This window comes from Cornus florida, unplaced genomic scaffold (genome assembly GCF_030987335.1).
Source record: "Cornus florida cultivar Cherokee Brave unplaced genomic scaffold, ASM3098733v1 CherokeeBrave_3.0.0_Hap2_Chr04, whole genome shotgun sequence".
NCBI lineage: Eukaryota > Viridiplantae > Streptophyta > Magnoliopsida > Cornales > Cornaceae > Cornus > Cornus florida.
In genome coordinates, this window is record NW_026775574.1 from 105,400,936 (window position 1) to 105,420,863 (window position 19,928).

General features: G+C 33.7%; 1 protein-coding gene across 1 annotated transcript; it reads left to right on the plus strand.

The window, feature by feature from the left end:
- The first annotated feature begins 8,321 nt into the window (after positions 1 to 8,321).
- Positions 8,322 to 19,544, plus strand: LOC132304496 (uncharacterized vacuolar membrane protein YML018C). The gene is made up of 8 exons (XM_059802198.1): positions 8,322 to 8,735; positions 10,190 to 10,582; positions 11,796 to 12,013; positions 14,088 to 14,158; positions 14,255 to 14,356; positions 18,600 to 18,717; positions 18,798 to 18,933; positions 19,205 to 19,544. The coding sequence occupies exons 1-8, from the start codon at positions 8,655 to 8,657 to the stop codon at positions 19,265 to 19,267; spliced, it is 1,182 nt and encodes a 393-aa protein (XP_059658181.1). The 5' UTR covers positions 8,322 to 8,654; the 3' UTR covers positions 19,268 to 19,544.
- The last annotated feature ends 384 nt before the right edge of the window (positions 19,545 to 19,928 follow it).

Consider the following 19,928-nt stretch of genomic DNA (forward strand, 5'->3'; position numbering starts at 1 on the left):
CCAACTAACAACCCCTCCCCATGCCTGGGTATCGAACCCATGACTTGGTGGTGTCTAATGGGAGAAAAACATGCCTTTTATGGCATTCAACACCAAAACCCACCCGTGCAAAGAATTTTTTTTTATGACATTCGACACCCGGACCAACTCATGCAGGGAGAGGCATTGCGAGTTACACCAGCCAACATAACTTTAGTAAAAAGTAACAAATTGTTTGGAAATTATAACAGTTAAAGAGAGAACTCTTTAAATAATTAAAGAATATGAGGCTCTGCTTGGATTGCTACTCTCAAAACAGTTTTATGTTTTGAGAGTTACAAAAATTCAAAAACATTTTTTTTGTCCTGCTTGGATCAGTTTTTAAAGAACAATTTTTACAAAACTGAGTTAATAAAGTGCAGGTTTTTAGAGAACAAAATTGTTCTCGCTTTGGTGAAAACACGGAGAACCATCTCACCCACTTAAATGACGTTACCCACTATCTCGTTTATAAGCCATCCTTATCTTTTATCTCCTATTCCTCTCAGTCGTACACCACTCCCCCTCCCTCTCTATTCTGTTATGCAAATCTCCTCAATAAGTTTCTTCGGGTGGCAGATCGGGTTCCTTTATGCTTGTTCTTGTTGATCGATCGAAGTAAAAACAAATATTAGCATGTGCGCTTGTGGTATGAGAAGAAATATAATCAAGGATAACAATGAAAAACAAAGAATTAAAGGAAAAAAGAGAGTGGATCGTACAAGATTGACGTTCTTGTTTCCGATTCCTTCCAAACTGATGCCTTTGCCCACTATGTTGTCTCTAACTCTTATAGACGCACTCTCTTTCTAAAATATTCATACAAAAACAAGAAAAATCAACGCTTGAAGAAGAGATCTCTTATGTATATAACTCCTTTGTCTTTTTATATATAAAAAAAGGCAAATTACACAAAGCACCCTCAAGCTTTTCATCTGGTGCATGTAAATAGACTTTAGAGCAATAATACAGAAAACTCCATGTTGACCGTTTAAGTATAATGGATAGGTGTAAATTTACATTTTTGACCTTATAATTAAATCATTTGTTTATGATGAAAAAATTAGAAAAGATTGTGTTACTAAGTTACGTTTTTGCCCCTCGAGAGATCTGGTTGGGACTTATTTTTTTTCTTCCCTCTTGTGTGTGTATATATATATAAATGTGGGGTTTTTGACAAGAATAACCCTATTTATTACTCTTCTTATGTTTGTAAGTTAATACAATTATGTAATTTCGTACTCATGAAAAATATTTTATTTTTTAGTTTTCCTTCTCTCTTTTTCTCCAGAGTTCATATTGTCGGCAAGCAGTGCAAGAAATATTGTGAGATCGCCATCGCTCAGGGACATTGCAAGACCAAGCAGTTGTCGATTCATTGAATTCGGCCGGACTCAATATTTTAATTCTGGCTTCTCACCGGAATTCATAGATTCCAATCGGAATAATTCTCTTGTTGTCGATCTCGTCTTATTGAACATGGAGTAGTAAAATAAACTATGAGAAAGTTGAGTTCTATTGATTCCAATCTGAATCCATGTTACAAATCTGGTCTGTATACATGGTATCACGAATTTGATTTACAAGCACTTTTATTTCAATGTTTTCTTTCTTAGAAGCACAAGAAAGCTCACAGAAGAAGGTTCACAACGGCAGTGGCAGGCAATGGAATTTAGAAATAGTGAGAGAACGCCAGACATAGACTAATGGAAAGATAAGAGGAACCCAGTTATATTGTTGATACAAATGGGTCACTTTTTGTCCATTAAAATAATAATATCAGTTTAATGAATGAATAATTTAGTTAAGGTTATTTTTGTCCAAATCTTTTTTAACCTCTCACTCTTTTGACGTTTAACATGTATAAGGAGGTTGTGTGTCAAGTCAATGAAATTAGAGTGGTAGTTGACCAATATATCGCCCCAAGTTCTATCTGAATGTAGAAGATGAAAAGCTTGAGGGTGCTTTGTGTAATTTGCCCATAAAAAAAAAAGATTTTATGATAATTTTCCATCTTCCTCTAAAATAGATTTAAAGTCATGTTCCCAATAAATTCCAATTCAGTGGTCCAGAAACATCTTTATTTTAATTTTATTTTTTATCTACAAGAAACATCTTTATTTAGTGTGTGAAAAAAAAAAAAAAAAAAACACACTTGTAATTAATATTTGTACAAGTGGACTATTGGTTTAATGCTCTAATATTATAGGTTAGATGCGAAATCTCATGTTTAAACTTTAGTCTATCATATTTTTTAAAGAATTATATTTAATATTATAATTTTATTTAACTCTTTTTTTTAATAGTAATGACATAATCACCTAAGATTTAAAATATATGTATGTATATAGCATACAAACTAGTGCAAAATTCAATGGTGTGAAATATGAGACACAATAACAATTTTTATTTATTTATTTAAAATTCTTCTAAATTCATAAAACTATTTTTAGACAACCAAATAGTTTTTTGAATTTTTATTCTCTGAAAACTGTTTTGTAGTTTTACCAACTAAGTAGATTTTTAAACTGAAAAAAATGAAAACTGTTCTCTGTTCTCGTTCTCTAAAAATTGTTCTTGAAAACAATTTTGAAAGAACAAAACCAAGTAAGGCCTAAAATTTTCAAATCAGACCTTTTGTTTTTTTTTTTTTTGCTATTTTCAAAAAGCAATTTTTCAAAAGTGAGTGACCTAATCAGTTTTTTTTACTGTTTTTTTTTTTTTCAAAAATAAATATTAATGTTATGTTTGGATGCAAGAAACGACGGATAAAAGAAACTTCCATTGTTTTGTTAGAAGGAAAGGAAGTAAGAATTCCTAGAAGCCAATATTTTAAAAGGCTTTTTTATCCAAATTGGGCCGAAGAGAGGAGAGAAAAATAAAAAGGCTAATTTACAAATATGTAACACCAATTTAATCTTTAATTATTTACAAAATCACTTATTAAACCCTACTTAAATTTATGTGACTTAGGTCACTTGAGACTAAGACTAATTTGAAAGGAAAACACCACAAATAAAAAGCACTTATGACCAATTAGCCCCACAAGTGAGAGAGTAACATGGAGAGAGAGAGAGAGAGTATTTGGTAGTAAAATAATTAACATTTGGTAGTAAAACTATTTTTAGACAACCAAATAGTTTTTTGAATTTTTATTCTCTGAAAACTGTTTTGTAGTTTTACCAACTAAGTAGATTTTTAAACTGAAAAAAATGAAAACTGTTCTCTGTTCTCGTTCTCTAAAAATTGTTCTTGAAAACAATTTTGAAAGAACAAAACCAAGTAAGGCCTAAAATTTTCAAATCAGACCTTTTGTTTTTTTTTTTTTTGCTATTTTCAAAAAGCAATTTTTCAAAAGTGAGTGACCTAATCAGTTTTTTTTACTGTTTTTTTTTTTTTCAAAAATAAATATTAATGTTATGTTTGGATGCAAGAAACGACGGATAAAAGAAACTTCCATTGTTTTGTTAGAAGGAAAGGAAGTAAGAATTCCTAGAAGCCAATATTTTAAAAGGCTTTTTTATCCAAATTGGGCCGAAGAGAGGAGAGAAAAATAAAAAGGCTAATTTACAAATATGTAACACCAATTTAATCTTTAATTATTTACAAAATCACTTATTAAACCCTACTTAAATTTATGTGACTTAGGTCACTTGAGACTAAGACTAATTTGAAAGGAAAACACCACAAATAAAAAGCACTTATGACCAATTAGCCCCACAAGTGAGAGAGTAACATGGAGAGAGAGAGAGAGAGTATTTGGTAGTAAAATAATTAACATTTGGTAGTAAAACTATTTTTAGACAACCAAATAGTTTTTTGAATTTTTATTCTCTGAAAACTGTTTTGTAGTTTTACCAACTAAGTAGATTTTTAAACTGAAAAAAATGAAAACTGTTCTCTGTTCTCGTTCTCTAAAAATTGTTCTTGAAAACAATTTTGAAAGAACAAAACCAAGTAAGGCCTAAAATTTTCAAATCAGACCTTTTGTTTTTTTTTTTTTTGCTATTTTCAAAAAGCAATTTTTCAAAAGTGAGTGACCTAATCAGTTTTTTTTACTGTTTTTTTTTTTTTCAAAAATAAATATTAATGTTATGTTTGGATGCAAGAAACGACGGATAAAAGAAACTTCCATTGTTTTGTTAGAAGGAAAGGAAGTAAGAATTCCTAGAAGCCAATATTTTAAAAGGCTTTTTTATCCAAATTGGGCCGAAGAGAGGAGAGAAAAATAAAAAGGCTAATTTACAAATATGTAACACCAATTTAATCTTTAATTATTTACAAAATCACTTATTAAACCCTACTTAAATTTATGTGACTTAGGTCACTTGAGACTAAGACTAATTTGAAAGGAAAACACCACAAATAAAAAGCACTTATGACCAATTAGCCCCACAAGTGAGAGAGTAACATGGAGAGAGAGAGAGAGAGTATTTGGTAGTAAAATAATTAACATTTTCACGATTCATATGCGCACACAAATCGGGACAAATTGAATTTAATTGAAGAGAGAAAGAAAAAAGATTAGGGCTAGTGAAGGCAAATTGCTACAACCGAAATATATATATATATATATATATAGTTACAGAGAGAGAGAGGAGAGAGAAATATATTTAGTGCAGAAAGAATAAGAATTGAAAAAATAAATAAGAGTACCAACCACAAGGGACGTATTGAGCACTGATAGTGATGTTGTACTGGAAAATGTAGTTGTTGCCAGAGAAGACATGGATGCTCTGGATGTATAAGACAAACCCAGCACAAGATTTACAATAATGCCCCACCACTGAGACATTTTTTTCCTTCTTTCTTTGTTTGTAAATATAAACCAAATCTTTACATCAATAATTAAGAGGTGATTTGAATCCTCAATATTTAAAACCCATTAATGCAAACTTAAATGGTGATGACGTGATTGACTGACAACCTGTAAAATTACTTCATCAACCCCTTCTTCATTCATCAAATTTGGACGCTTATCAACACAACTATTATTATGAAATTCCAATATTTGTCCTACTAATTCAAACAAATGGGTAAATTCTACTTACTCTACATTTTATAACTACACATACCTTTTTTATCAAGTCATTCAACTCATGGGGATGTGATATAATAGTCCAGTGGCCGAAGGCCCAAGTTCAAATCCTTACTCTATCGTCATAAACTTACTGGAATGTGTTATTTTATCATTTTCATAATAAAAATATATGCTATCATTTTAGACTTTAAAAGAGGCAAAACTAACTTTTTATTAATTTTCTGTCATTAGATAATTATGTTTTTTTTTTTCTGGCACCAGAACTCATCTGCCCAGGTTACAAACCAGGGATGTTGTTTACGGCTCCACACTTCGGCAACAATTTCAATCGAGTGTTATAATGGCGATGGACGAGTTCGAACTTGGGACATGAGCGCTCTCAGGTCGTTATCTTACCAACTCGGTCAAGTCCGGGGCATCAAAAAATAATGTTGTTTTGTTAATCTGTTATATAAACCAAAATATAAGTGTAGATAAGTGTGATTGTGAAATTACTTCATCAACCCTTAATTCCATTCAACAAATTTAGAGGTTGTATCAACAACTAACTATTATTATGAGATCCCACTATTTATTTGTCTTGTTAATTTAATCAAATTGAGTCAGCCTTTGTTTAAAAAAGTGCGTTGAACTAATACATATTCTGTATTATTTATTCCATCATTACATTATTAAAAACACAAAATAACAAAATGCAACCAAACGCCCTCCTAAAAGTGAGCATTTTAAGTATTTTAAATGAAAGACCCACCTTAACTTCAATGGAACGTTGTCTCCATCACAAGCTTAAACAAGTCACGAGATTGAACACCTCACCTACAAATCATAGCATAATATAAAACTTTAATGCTTAAATTCTAAGGTGGACATATCATGATCCTTTAAATAACATTCTATACTGCAATGGAACATTATTTTGGTGCCTTCTTGCATTATACTGTGGTTTTTTTTTTTTTTTTTTCTTCTTAGAATTGCAATGCATCAATATATTAATTCAACGTAGAAGTCTACCCTATTTATGGTCCATGACTCTAGGCCTTGTTTGGTATGCATTTTGTTTCTACTGTTTTTGTTTTTAAGCTACTACAGTGTCAATTTTGACAACAAAAGCATATTTGATGTGGTCTTGTTTTATTTTACACAGTGCTAAAACACTTCGTGAACAGTGGGTCAAAACCAAAACACCAAAAAGATGTTTTACAACTGTTCATGACTCAAAACTATAACTGTGCATGTTTTTGTTTCCGACATTTTCACAGCAAAATATCGTTCCTAAACGTGTTTCCGATTTTTTTTCGAAACACTCCTAAAACAAAAACACTATTTACGTTTTAGCCAAAAACAAAACGCTTAAAACAAAGTGCATGCCAAACAGGCCCTAAAATAATTCCGAAAGAATAGAGATAAATAGTCTGAAACTAAGACACACAATTATTCTAAACAGGTGCCCTCTCGTTCTCCTGCACATGTTCTCACTCTTGTTTTTCGCTCACGCTCTTACTCCCGATCCTATTATGCGTGGTTTAAATTTTGTCACTTTCACGCTCCGACTCTTGTATTCGCTCCCGCTCCGACGCACACTCCGCAAAACTTAGATCCGAAAGTCTAGACACATGTTCTCACTCTTGTTTTTCGCTCACGCTCTTACTCCCGATCCTATTATGCGTGGTTTAAATTTTGTCACTTTCACGCTCCGACTCTTGTATTCGCTCCCGCTCCGACGCACACTCCGCAAAACTTAGATCCGAAAGTCTAGACACTGAAAAACAATATTATCGTGATGTCGTCCGATGGAACTAAGATAAGATCACAGCATCTAAATTTAATTTCTGTTTTTAATACTATGGTCCATGTTGAAATTTGAAAAAGTTTATTAAATGTTTTACAGAATATTAATCTTTTTCATCCTATCAACATTATTTTAGGAACTTGCATTCTCAACCTTTACTTTAAATGCAATGTAGAACTCGATTAGACTCCATTCATGAGAAGGGTTATTAATTTAATACATTTAAATCATACAATTTGTAAAAAAACTCAAGGTTATTATTTTTTCAAATGAAAAATACAAAACAAATTTACACGCTTGAGTTTTAGGTAAACTATTAGATTTAATATATATATATATATATATATATATATATATATATATAATTTTTGGCCTTCTGGTTTTAGTTGCTTTTTATATATATTGTATGATGGATAGCCTATTTCTTATAGATCACTGAACAATAAAACATGGAATGATAACATGATTATTGTTAAAAGTAGAGTAGAGTACTTATGAAAGACTTTTTATAAGTATTCTAAAAAATTTGACTAAACCTTTGCTCATTAAAATACTTTTGGCTACTTTAATAAAATTTTTAATAGTAAAAAAATGATGAAACCATTATAGCACAAAGCTAACGTATGATGTAAATATCGCCATGTCTACTAGAAATTAATGAAGTTATCGAAGGATACTCCTATGATCCTATCTTATTTGAATACCTTTTAAAAAATGTTTATACTTGAATATAATTGAGCTTAAATAAATAAATACGATTGTATGCTTACTTTTAGGATAAAATAATACTATTCACTTGCTTGAAATACATACATATATATATATATATATATATATTTCAAGCAAGTGAATAGTATTATTCCCATTATGGTATGTTTAGTAGTATAAAAAAAGCAAAAGGATATTTGACCTTCTATTAATGTTTGTTTCATAAACAAATTAAACCTCATCCAAAGCAAGATTACTTCGTTTATTAATTATTTAAAAAACTAAAGAAAAAACATATTAACTTTGAAGAATTTACAGGATGCTGTAGTTAAGGAATACTTATTCTATTTAATTTTGAAGTCTCACGAGAAAAGAAAAACATATTAATGCTATATAATTGAAAAATGATTAAAAGACCGATTAGTTTGGCCTATTATCAAAGTAAATTTAGTAATTAAGATCATTGATTGCCTGGGATCCTACTAATATCATGATTTTTCATAAATTTTCAAAATTACCTTTTTTGGACCGTTACCAGACAATTTTTTTCCTTTCCTAGGAAAATTAAAATTTGGTGATTTTTTCATGAAAATAAAATACCTTTAAAAAAAAGAAAAGGACAAGGTAGAGATTGCATTCAGACATAAAACCAAGAAATAGGCAGGCAGGCATGAAAGAGATGAAATTAAATTAAATTAAATTAAAGACGTAAAAGAAGATATCAAGATATGAGCGAGAAAGATTCGGACGTTTTATAGACTAGAGATGGAGATGATTTAACTAATAACCAACAGAACTTAAATTTAACATATTACCTCGTTCCCTCTACTATTTGTCTAAACTTTTTGCCTTTCCTTCCCATATTTTCTCTCTCTAAGCTCTCTCTCTCTAGTCCCGAGCACCAACAAGCTTGGTATCAACGACCACCCCTTTGAGTCAGCTACCCATTAAAGTTTTTTTCCCTTTTTTTTTTGTGTCGGTGGCTGGTTAACTCGAGATTTAGCTAAAAGATCTGAGAGAAACACACAGATCTTTGTTGTTTATTGTTTGAACACATATATATACACCTTTGATTTCTGGGTTTTTGTTGGATTTGTGATGGGTTGGAAATATAAGGCTGGTTTGTTCCTAATTGCTGCTGTTGTTATCATTTGGGTCACCTCTGCTGAAGTTACCCAGGTCAGTAGTTCTCCTTTGATTTATTTCTTCTAGGAATTAAATTTATATTTTTGGTATTTTTTTTAATTTTATTTTTGTATGCATATGTATACAAATATATGTTGAGATTACATAAATTTTCATAATATTGCTAAATAGATGTTTGGTTTGTGTTTGGTGGATTGGGTGTTCTTGTTTTTGATTGATACTCCTGTGAAGTTTTGGGGTGTTTGACTGGTAGAGTTTGGGCATGTGTTGTACATATCCATTAGCTGAATATCCCATTGGGGTTTCAATCAGTAAAGTTAAAGTTACATAATTGGATTCATCATTTAAAAACTTTATGAACTTCATAGAAATAAGTCAATAACTGAACTTCACGGCCATGCTCCTTTTAATTGCTGGGAAACTGAAAGAAGATGAAATAATATGTAGAAGAACCATAGTACTTTTCAGTATTAAGATTTCTGGAAGAAGTAAACATCAGTGTTGTTGCTGTTGCTGTTGCTGTTGTATTAGTGTTTGGCTGCAAGTTTCCTTTACTTTTTATTTTTATTTTTTATGCAATGAAAAATTGGGCTATTATATTTGATGGTAAACTCAAATGTCAGTAATCCCAATAAAATCATGCTTGCTTGGGTTAAACTAGTTTGTAATTACATTTTGGATTCAGAGATATAATAAGCTGTCATTTAAATTTATTTTAGTGCAAAACCCCATCACAATGTCAACTTTTTGTGTCTTAGACGTGGCAATATAATTATCAGAAAAGAGCAAGAAATATTCTGAACTTCAAATTCTGGTCTAAGGGGGAAATCATATTACATTTGGGAAATTGTTTAAAGAATCAAATTGGACTGTACTTATGCTGACTCCCCACCCTACAAGTAGATATTGGGTGCGCCGGGCATACTAGGTCATCGGTATGCCTGGCCAATGAAAATCAATATAGTAGTTAGTGGAGAAAAATAATCAAAAACAGGTGGGACCAATTTCCTAGAATGATGTATTTCTATTGTCTGTTGTTAAATCCATTCTCATAACACCATCCCATGCCCCATCCTTTTACAGAATTTTATACTGGTCATTTGTTAGTTTTTATGAAGCATCAATGAAGAATTGGAATTTTTATGTATTTGACCCCCTGAAGCCTGCAGTTTTATGAATTTTAAGATTCTTAACAAATTTTTTTTTTGGGTGCTCATATGCACAATATTTTAAGAACTTGTAATAATTTCTATAGATGTTTTTGGCAAAGTGGTGTTCCTTGTGTCATCAATTGATGATAAAAGATGCCTGCTTTCTTTTTTCCCTTGTTAAAAAAATGATTAATTAATCCATTTGTCTGCTGATTTATTGTTTTCTTATGATTAAGTTGCTATTCTTGTGCATAATATTTATTCTGTTACATAAACTTCTGTGTGACACAATATTTGTAAAGTGACTATGTTTACTTAGATATATCATTTCAACAGGGTATTTATACAAACTATAAGCAGCCATTTGCAGTGACGTATCTTGGAGCTTCTCTAATGGTGGTCTATCTTCCAATAGCATTCATTAAGGATTGGATATGTAATTCACTAAGAAAATGCTCTGGTAAAAGTGCAGCAATGGGTGATGAGTCATCTGCTGGACTTAACTCTCCTTTAAAATACATTGGGGGGCATAAAATCTTTGAAACGGAACTTCAAGGGAATTTGAATAGAAAAGACAGTGAAGCAGATCTTTCTGCTCAGGAAGAGGGAAAGCTGTTGCTTCCTAATCGCAAAGATGATACCGACATGCTAAAACAAGATAAGGAGCTTACGACCAGGGAGATTGCTACTTATGGATTTTACATTGCCCCTATCTGGTTTATTACGGAGGTAACTAACCATGTTGTGTTATTTCTTCAAGATATCCCTTTATTCAAGTTTGGTTTGTGAAGCATCTAACTTGAACTTGTGTGTGGTTTGTGGAATTTTTTTATTTTTTATTTATTTTTTATATATATAAAAATTTGAAAGAGAAGGAAAAGAATCTCTCTAATTTTTTTCCTGCTTCGAAGTGTTCCTTTAAAATAGTACCTCTTTTTTATCATATACTTTGTCTGAAATGTCAGTCCTTGCAACATGTTCAAGATCTAAACGTATCAATCTTGTCATATACACCTCTTTACCTAAGGTTAGGATTCTGGAGATTAAACATTTCAATCTTGTCATGGTTTCCTTAATACATAAAACCTTTTGAAATCAGTTTGTTTCCCACAGTTCCTATTGTTCATACAAGGGAAGGGTTAAAAAATATGTTTGTCTGGCAGATATGCTTGGCTGTATCAGAAAGAACCCAAGGTGAATGGTGTCATTCGGCCATTTAGTGCGCCATTTGATAATTGGCTTAAATGTCATGGCTTGGAAATCCAAATTAGGCTATCTTTGGACCAGGGTCTGCATGGGTTGTTGAGTCTTGATCGCATGTCGCAATGCATCAACACATCCACACTTCGGAATGTTGACTATGGTTCACACTCATGAAGTTGGTCTAATCAAAGTATCAATACAAATACATATTATATTTAAACACTTGTAAGATCAAGTGGTGCTCATTTGAAACCATGTGAAGCTATATCTCCTGAGTTGCCTTGGTGCTACCAATATGACTCGCTCAACCTGTATCGCTATTAGATAAGTGTCCTGAGTTGCCTCGTTGCTACCAATATGACTCGCTCAATCTGTATCGCTATTAGATAAGTGTCGGGATTCATTGTGTGATATTTATTGATAGAGTATCATTTTGGTTCATTATGGTATTGAGTATCTTTATTGGATTAGAAACCAGAAATTCGTCTCAGTATCAGGCTATATGTCTTGGTATAAAACACTGCGAACAATGCTTGTATATACATAAGCATATGTGCATGGTATATTATTAATTTACTCAGCATATTTATCTGAGACTTCGTAGCATTATTGATTTATTCATCCCTCCCTTACCAAATGAAAACTATTTCCTGAAATGTATTTCATTTCTTCCTGATCATAGTTTGGGTTGATGCGATTACTAACCCGGAGTACTCGCTTCTTGTTTGTTGCTTTGCAGTATTTATCAAATGCCGCACTTGCGCGAACAAGTGTTGCAAGTACAACAGTATTGTCCTCAACTTCAGGACTGTTTACTCTTTTCATTGGTGCATTTCTTGGACAAGATTCTTTGAATGTATCAAAGGTAGTTGCTGTCTTTGTCAGCATGGCTGGTGTTGCCATGACAACTCTTGGGAAAACTTGGGCCACAGATGAGTCACAATCAAATGATTCTTCGTGAGTCTTTCCTCTTCCTCTATCCCTGTTGAGTTCATTTTAAGATCTGTTTGTTCATCAGTACTGTTGGATTTTGACGAAAGCTCTATTTCTTTATAAATAAATAAAAAGGTTGGATTTGGCATGTTTTGGTATGCATACTTGATATGGTGAATCATTGTCGTATGATTTGAGGCCTCAATAGAAAGCCTTCCTAAAAATCGGCACAAAATCCCTCATTTTGAACATTAGGATTTATGAAGAACATATTCCAAAATCATTCATGTCACCAATACCGTTTTAACAAGATGTTCTTAGAAAGTATTCTTCGTCTTCCCCAGTAGCAAATGCAGCTTTAATTCCTTTTATGTTCAGTAGACTGTATTACTAATAATGATGTTGTACAGCATACCCTATATATAAAAAGTAGTTAACTTCAAGGGGTTGGCTCAAGTGGGTAAGAACTTGGCCTTGGTGCCCCAGGAAGCATCAGGTCTAAGGTTCAACTCCTCTTGGGTGCAAACTATTTCTTGGCCTGGGGCCGGGGGGGGGGGGGGGGGGGGTGTGGTGGGTTTGTGTGAGTATCAACTAGGAATATATATACACACACACACTTTATAAAGTAGTATCTATAAATAGAAAAAGAGAGATTCAAATTAACGCTGTTTTATATTGATGAGTCATGTTATGGAACTTTGGACGAAATTGTTTGAACAATGACAGATACATGATATAATAGTGTTGGAAAATCAATTTGGATTATGTTGGGGCCAGGTCAACAATACAGTTATTTACTTACTGTGGAGACTAACTGAAAGCATAAGAAGTGGAAGAAAAAATCTTCATAGGGTTTTTATAAATTTGGAGAAAGCCTATGGTTGGGTTTCAGAAGATATAATATGGTGGGTTTTGAAAAAGATAGGAGTCAAAAGTATCTATATTGACATGGTATAGGATATTTATGATAGAGCTTTTACTATGGTAAGAAAATTACAGGAGAAATAATCGTATCTTTAATTACTGTAGAATTACATCTAGTATTAACATTAAACTTCTATTTTTTCCCTTGATTACAGATTAATTAAGAAAACACATACTGGATTTAGGTTTCATGGTCTGTGCTATTTGCTAATACTAGTGTTTTGGCCTATGCTCGATTATTCATAAATGGAAAGATTGGAGATTATATTTCTAATAGAACTAAAGCAGGATGTGTTAGATAGATCAATGTTTCTAGCATATTTTGTTATCAACGTATGCATCTAAAATTAAGAGTTAATTTTTTATAGAATTATTATTAGACTGACTATGATCTGTCACAGAATGTTGATAAGAAAACATGTTAATAAAATGAGCGCGGTCAAAATGTGATTGTTAAGATGGATGAGTGGTAGTATGAAAAAAATAAAATTGTAAATGATCATATTTGTAGACTGCTTGAAGTAATATACATTAAAGTTAAAATGAGAGAAAATCGACTAAAATGGTTTGGTCATGGGTAGAGAGACCCGATAATTTTATTACTGGGGCGAAGTGACATGGTCCATATTAAAGGTGGATGTTAGGGGAAGGTAGAGACCAAATTAACAAGGATTAGGATAGTAAATAAAGATATAATAGAGTGTGATTTAACTGGAATTATATGCTTAGATGAAGTATAAGTTAAGAAACATGATGCATGTACCCGACTCCCAATAGTTGGGGCAAAGGATTTGTTGAGTTGAGTTTATGGTCTACGATATATTTCTGATTTCTGTTATTATGCAAAAATAGGTTTCAGGAGGTTGGAAAATGGGCAGTTTGTGCAATGAGTTTTAATCTATTGAACTTTCTAAAGTTGACTTCTGTTCTGAGTTTTATTTGCTTATCAAAAGAATTGTAGAGCATGATTTCTGTGGCCAGAAGCTGCTCATGTTCCACTTCCATTATATGCGAGTCAGAGATAATAGAGGCCTTGCACATTATAAATGCATTTCTTTTCATTATTAAGCACTTAAAGTTCTTAAGTCATATTTGTGTTTCTTCATCAGTTTGTTTTTTGCATTGCATGTATCAGGGCATTGACTGACAGTTGAACTTTTTGTTTATTTTAAAGAAATGGGAAACACTCTCTTGTTGGAGATCTTTTTGGCCTTTGCTCAGCCGTGTCATATGGTCTATTTACTGGTCTGGTATCGTTTCGATATCTGAGTGCTTGTATATATTTTTGAAGTGTATATAACGATAATTATGCTAATACTCATTCTATAAATAATGCTTCAGTACTTCTAAAGAAGTTTGCTGGTGAGGAAGGAGAAAGAGTTGATGTGCAAAAGTTGTTTGGATATATGGGATTGTTTACACTCGTAGCATTATGGTGGCTTGGTAAGAGTGGTTTTATTAATATGTGCTTCTGGTCTCTCTGTTCTGTTTTTGCTTGATTCTGTTGCCCTATCTTGCATATTTTTCTCATCATATTAGGATACATATTCTTCTTGGGGCTCTAGTGAGAATTTAGTAATGTTACAAGATTAAGAAGAAAGAAATGTTGACCTATAGTTTCCCAAATGTATATATACTGTTTCTCTAGCCTCATTCTTAGAAGTTAGATTCTTTTGCGTCTTTTTGTCTTTCAAATAATGATTCCAGCAATGATGGCTCAACCCACCCCCCCCCCCCCCCCCCCCCCCCCCCCCCCCCCCCCCAAAAAAATTATAACGCTGGTAACAAATAAAAATGGGATCCTTGAGTGACGTGTTAACCCCGTGTTTATTCAAGGTCATTTAAGTATTTTAGGGAAGGGTTTCTCATAATACAAATGTGTTCCTTTGGCACCATCTTACATTTCAACTATTGGGATGGATAGCTTGTGTGACTAAGAATTATTCTTTTACATTTTGATTATGTTTAATGCTATTTGATGATGTTTATTTTCAATCCTTTCCTTTTATTTTAATCATGTTTGTTTACTAGAACTGTACTAAATTTGTTTGGTATTTTAATTTACTGTCATTGTATAATATTATCTTGTGGCATGCCATAATCATATGTATGTAGCAATCCTAGTATACTCCTAAATTTTCTTAACTCATAAACTACAGATACAAGGAATAAGCCTTAAGACCTATGCCTTGATCCTTGTGGCTTGTGTTCATCTTTATGCTTATGTCCTTAATGAACACTGTGTTCAATACATAGGGAAAAATTACTAAATAAAATACTAAATCCTTAATGTGTCCTCGAATTTTATTTAATAAAAAATGACTTAAAATTTATCAAGAGGTCGTATTTGCATCAAAGGCTCAGCCCAGAAAATTTTGGTGCCTTGGTGGAATGGTAGGTTAGAGGTGGCTCTGCGAGAGAAGGTATTCAAGAGGTTTAAGGATTTGAGATAAAATTGGTATTCTAATGGATATATTACTACATTGCTTCTCTCTCCCTGCTTGGATCTCTAACAATGCAATTGTCTTCATCCTTTTATTGGTCAGTGCACGCAAACTTAATTTAATTAAATTAGACTGACATACACTAGGTTAATTGGTCTGTGCATGTAAACTTAATTTAATTAAATTAGACTGACATACACTAAGTTAATCCATCTAGAAATTTGTTTAGGCAAATTACTTATCAATATATTGTTTAAGCAAATTAGTTGAACAATCAATGACAGAACATGCAAAAGTTCAAAGTGGAGCACTTTGATTGCATGATGTGACAATGCCATGCCAATCAAAGTTGTGTAATATTTGTCTCTAGTTTGGGTAGTTTGTATATTTGAGAGCCATAATTTTAAAAGGAAGTGCTCTGTTCAGATAAAAGCATCCGAGCAAGATTTGCTGTCAATTCACACAGTGAGGTTTTCTAATTCATAAATTGCAACCTGCTGGTAGTTTGGCAACTAGATGTTTCCAATTCTTTACATTTTTTTTTTTTTTTTTGATAAGTAAGAATTGTATAAAAACGCTCAAAAGGGGAGCGCATCCCAAAGGAACAACAAAAAGCAAAAATCACTAAGCCTTCAAATAGGCCAAAAAATCTACAATGTCCTCAATAGATCTATAATCTCTACCCGAAACCCAACAAAAAAGAGTGGAAACAATGGAGAATTTCAGAACAGAGATAGGTGACTCTTTTCCCTCAAAGTATCTCCTGTTTCTCTCAAGCCAAATGCACCACCAAATACAAAGAGGCGCAGCCCTCCATGCCTCTCGAATGTGAGCCCCCACAGAACAGCCTTTCCAAGCCTTAATCAAACCTCTAGAAGAGCCAGGCATGACCCACAGAAAACCAAACAGGCCAAGCATCAAATCCCAACATTCCTTGGCCAAAGGACAATGCAAAAGAAGATGGTCCACTAACTCTTCATCCCGATGGCACATATAACACCGATTAACCACCACCTGATTCCTTCTTCTCAAATTATCCTGAGTCAAAATCTTTCCCAAAACAGAGGTCCAAGCAAAAAAGGCCACCTTAAGAGGAGCCTTAGAACGCCAAACTGGCTTCCACGGGAAAGGACCTTCAGGCTCTTAAGTGAGACACCTGAAGAAGACCGCACTTCAAAGCGACCGTGAGCATTGGGAGCCCAAATCCAAACATCAGACTCTCCGACCATAACACCCTGCCGATACAACACCTCCAGAAGACGAATGGCATCGTCAACTTCCCAGTCCTAAAATAGACACCTGAATCAAACATCCCAAACCAATCTCCCATTATCAAGATGATAACAGTTGATCACCCTGGCTTGCTTATCCGAAGCAATCCTGAACAGTTAAGGGAAAGCAAGAGCAAGAGGGGTGTCCCCACACTAGACATCCTCCCAAAAACTAATCCGCCTACCATCCCTGAGACGAAACCGAACATGATTGGAAAAATCAACCCAGCCTTGACGAATAAACTTCCAAACCCCCACACCCCTAGGACCATGCACCTCAAGAGAGCAACACCTCCTCTACTCTCCCCAAATCTGCTCACCACGACCCTCCTCCAAAGCCAATGCCTCTCTACCCCAAACCTCCATAACCATTTCCCAAGGAAAGCTTTATTGAAAGGCACCAATCTTCTAAGCCCCAACCCTCCATACCGAATCGGCCTACAAACTTGCTCCCAATGAACCAGGTGAAACTTGAATTCCTCCCCTTCCCCCCCCCCCCCCCCAAACAAAAAATTGCGCTGCAAACGCTCAATCCTCTCTGCCACCGAGGAGGGAATCTGGAACGGAGAGATAAAATAGGTGGGAAGACAAGAAAGGGTACTCTTGATTAGAGTCACCCGCCCCCCTTTGGAAAGATACTGCTTCTTCCACCCCGCCAACCGCCTCTCAAACCTATCCACGACTGGATCTCAAACCCCCACACACCTCGAAGGAGCACCCAGGGGCAACCCTAAATAAGAAATGGGAAAAGAGCCTGCATGAACTGTTTTCAAGATGTTCTGGTTAATGATTGTTAAATTAGTCTGAACTTCTGATTTGATAAATATGCAAGGGCTAAAATTATTGATTTGGATTCCTCATAATGTAGAGATTCTGATTGCAAAAGGCGATTGAAGATTTAGTATTGTGAACATTAAAAGGGGAGAAAGTGTCTGGAACTCAAGAATTGTTAAATGATATATGTGCACACTCAAAAGCCTAGATATATATAATAAATAATCTTGCATGTGTAAGATCTGGATCAGAATGGTTTTTGAAGCTGACTTTGAGTCTAGCTTAGAGCTTTCATTTGATTAACTGTATGCAAGGAAGATGAAGTTTTGTTGAGAAATTGCCGATACAAAAATATGGTTCATTGTTGCACAAAAAATTATGTTCTTGATTATTCTTGACACCCATTGCCAACAATAACCAAAATGGCTAAAAATTAAAGGAAATATGATTGTGACAAAAAAGAACCAAAAACAGAAATTCTGCATGCCTTGTGTATATATCTTAGAATATTCAGAACAAATGAGAAAAAGAGAGAGAAGAACATTGAATGGATTATCCAAAACCTGCCTCCGCCACCGTAGCACGAACCATTTATGTTTCAACAGTCACTCCAAGTCTCAAGACATATAATCACTTCTTGTGAACATATTGCCTGAATAGTCTAGCAAAAAAGTTTCATGTAGCTGCCTGAAGTAAACGGGACTAAAGCCTTATTGACTCGAGTTAAGGACTATACAGTGAAATTGAAGACACATGGTATTGTTGGGGATATTAAACTCCCTCCAACCCACTCAATGGTCAGTTGTTGTTGAGACTTAAATCGCTTCTTCGTCACACATGGCAGAAGCATCATCATATCACATCAACACAAGCTATATATATGCATACCAATAAATGAAAAACGAAAATTTTGAAACACATATGTACAATGATGCTATGTATTGTAGTGTGCGGTAAGTTATAGTCTCTGCCAATCAAAATTGAACAATACAATATATAATACACTTTTGGTTTGGTCTGGTCTGGTCGGGTTTGCTATTTTCAAAATGAGGTTTCAAACTCATCTTCTGCATTCCAAATTTCTATGATGTTCATTATATGGAGAAATTTCTTGTAACATTTGTTTGATGAAAATTTCAAAATCGCATCATGTTTTGTTAATTATTTATTTTATTTATTTTGTTGCTTGGCTTTCAGTGTTGCCGTTAACAGCATTAGGAATTGAACCCAAGTTTACAATTCCTCACTCTGCAAAAATGGATGAAGTTGTCATTGCCAATGGCTTTGTTGGCAGTGTCCTTTCTGACTACTTCTGGTATGTAAAGCAACTGTTTCCAATTTAAAGCTATGCGTTGAAGATTTCTTTTCTTCATATCTGAACCTTCTTCTTCATAGGGCATTATGTGTCGTTTGGACAACTCCACTGGTGGCCACCTTGGGCATGTCTCTCACCATCCCACTTGCTATGGTGGCCGATATGATGATTCATGGCCGTCATTACTCAGCCATCTACATTCTCGGTTCAGCTCAGGTAATAAGATTTTCTGTGAAATGCATAACATGAATGGTGCACTTAATTTTTAAACCTGAAAAGCTAGGTTTCAAGCACAAAATCAGAAGGCCTGTCAAAAGGGCTGAGATAACTCTCACATTTTATCTGTGGATTTTTTTTTTCCATCTGCTGCATGAAATACAATGAATTGATTCAAATTTTCATTTGGGACCATCAACCATACCTGATTGTTGCAGGCTACATTTATCCCTTCTTTTTTCCCTTCATGTTCTCTTGATTTTGTGTACAGGTATTTGCAGGATTTGTCATAGCTAATCTTTCTGATTGGTTCTCGAAAAAGTTGGGATTATAGCATTTAATTAAATCCTATTGCTTGCTTGGTAATCTTAATTCTTTCTTGGGGGCCATAAACTCCATCATTGTTGATTTGAAGCCAACAAACTGAAGTAATGTTTGAGAAAAATTCTCTCTTGGGTGGGTTGGCATTTGCAAAGAGGAGAGAAGACATAATGCAATGTTGTTGTATAACTATTTGTGCAAATGAAATTTGTAGTAGTGATGTTATTTGTCAATACGGTCATGTTTTGATTATTTGGCCTTGAATGAAATACACATTTTAGCTTCACGTACTTTGCTTTTCTTTTCTTTTCTTTTTGCTGCTTTTGTAGTGCCATTTTTTCGAATTTTTGTACAAACCCTTAAAGTGCTAAATACCAAATATTCAAATTTGTGCCTTTTGAATTAATAGCAAGTTATTTTCCAATGAATCCTTTGGCCTTTGTTATTGTTATCCATGCATGTGTGTGTGTGCGCGCGCATTCTTATATATTAGAAAGTACGTGAATTTAAGGATGTGATATTTTCAGACTTTTTATTTTTTCAAATTATACCATTATTATATAATCCAAAGGTAGATGATACCGTTTTGTTTTTTTCTTTGAATAATAGTGAGTGTAAAATGCCAGTAGTATAATTTAGTTCACCATTAAAGTTTTTCCAAGTTTTGCTACCAC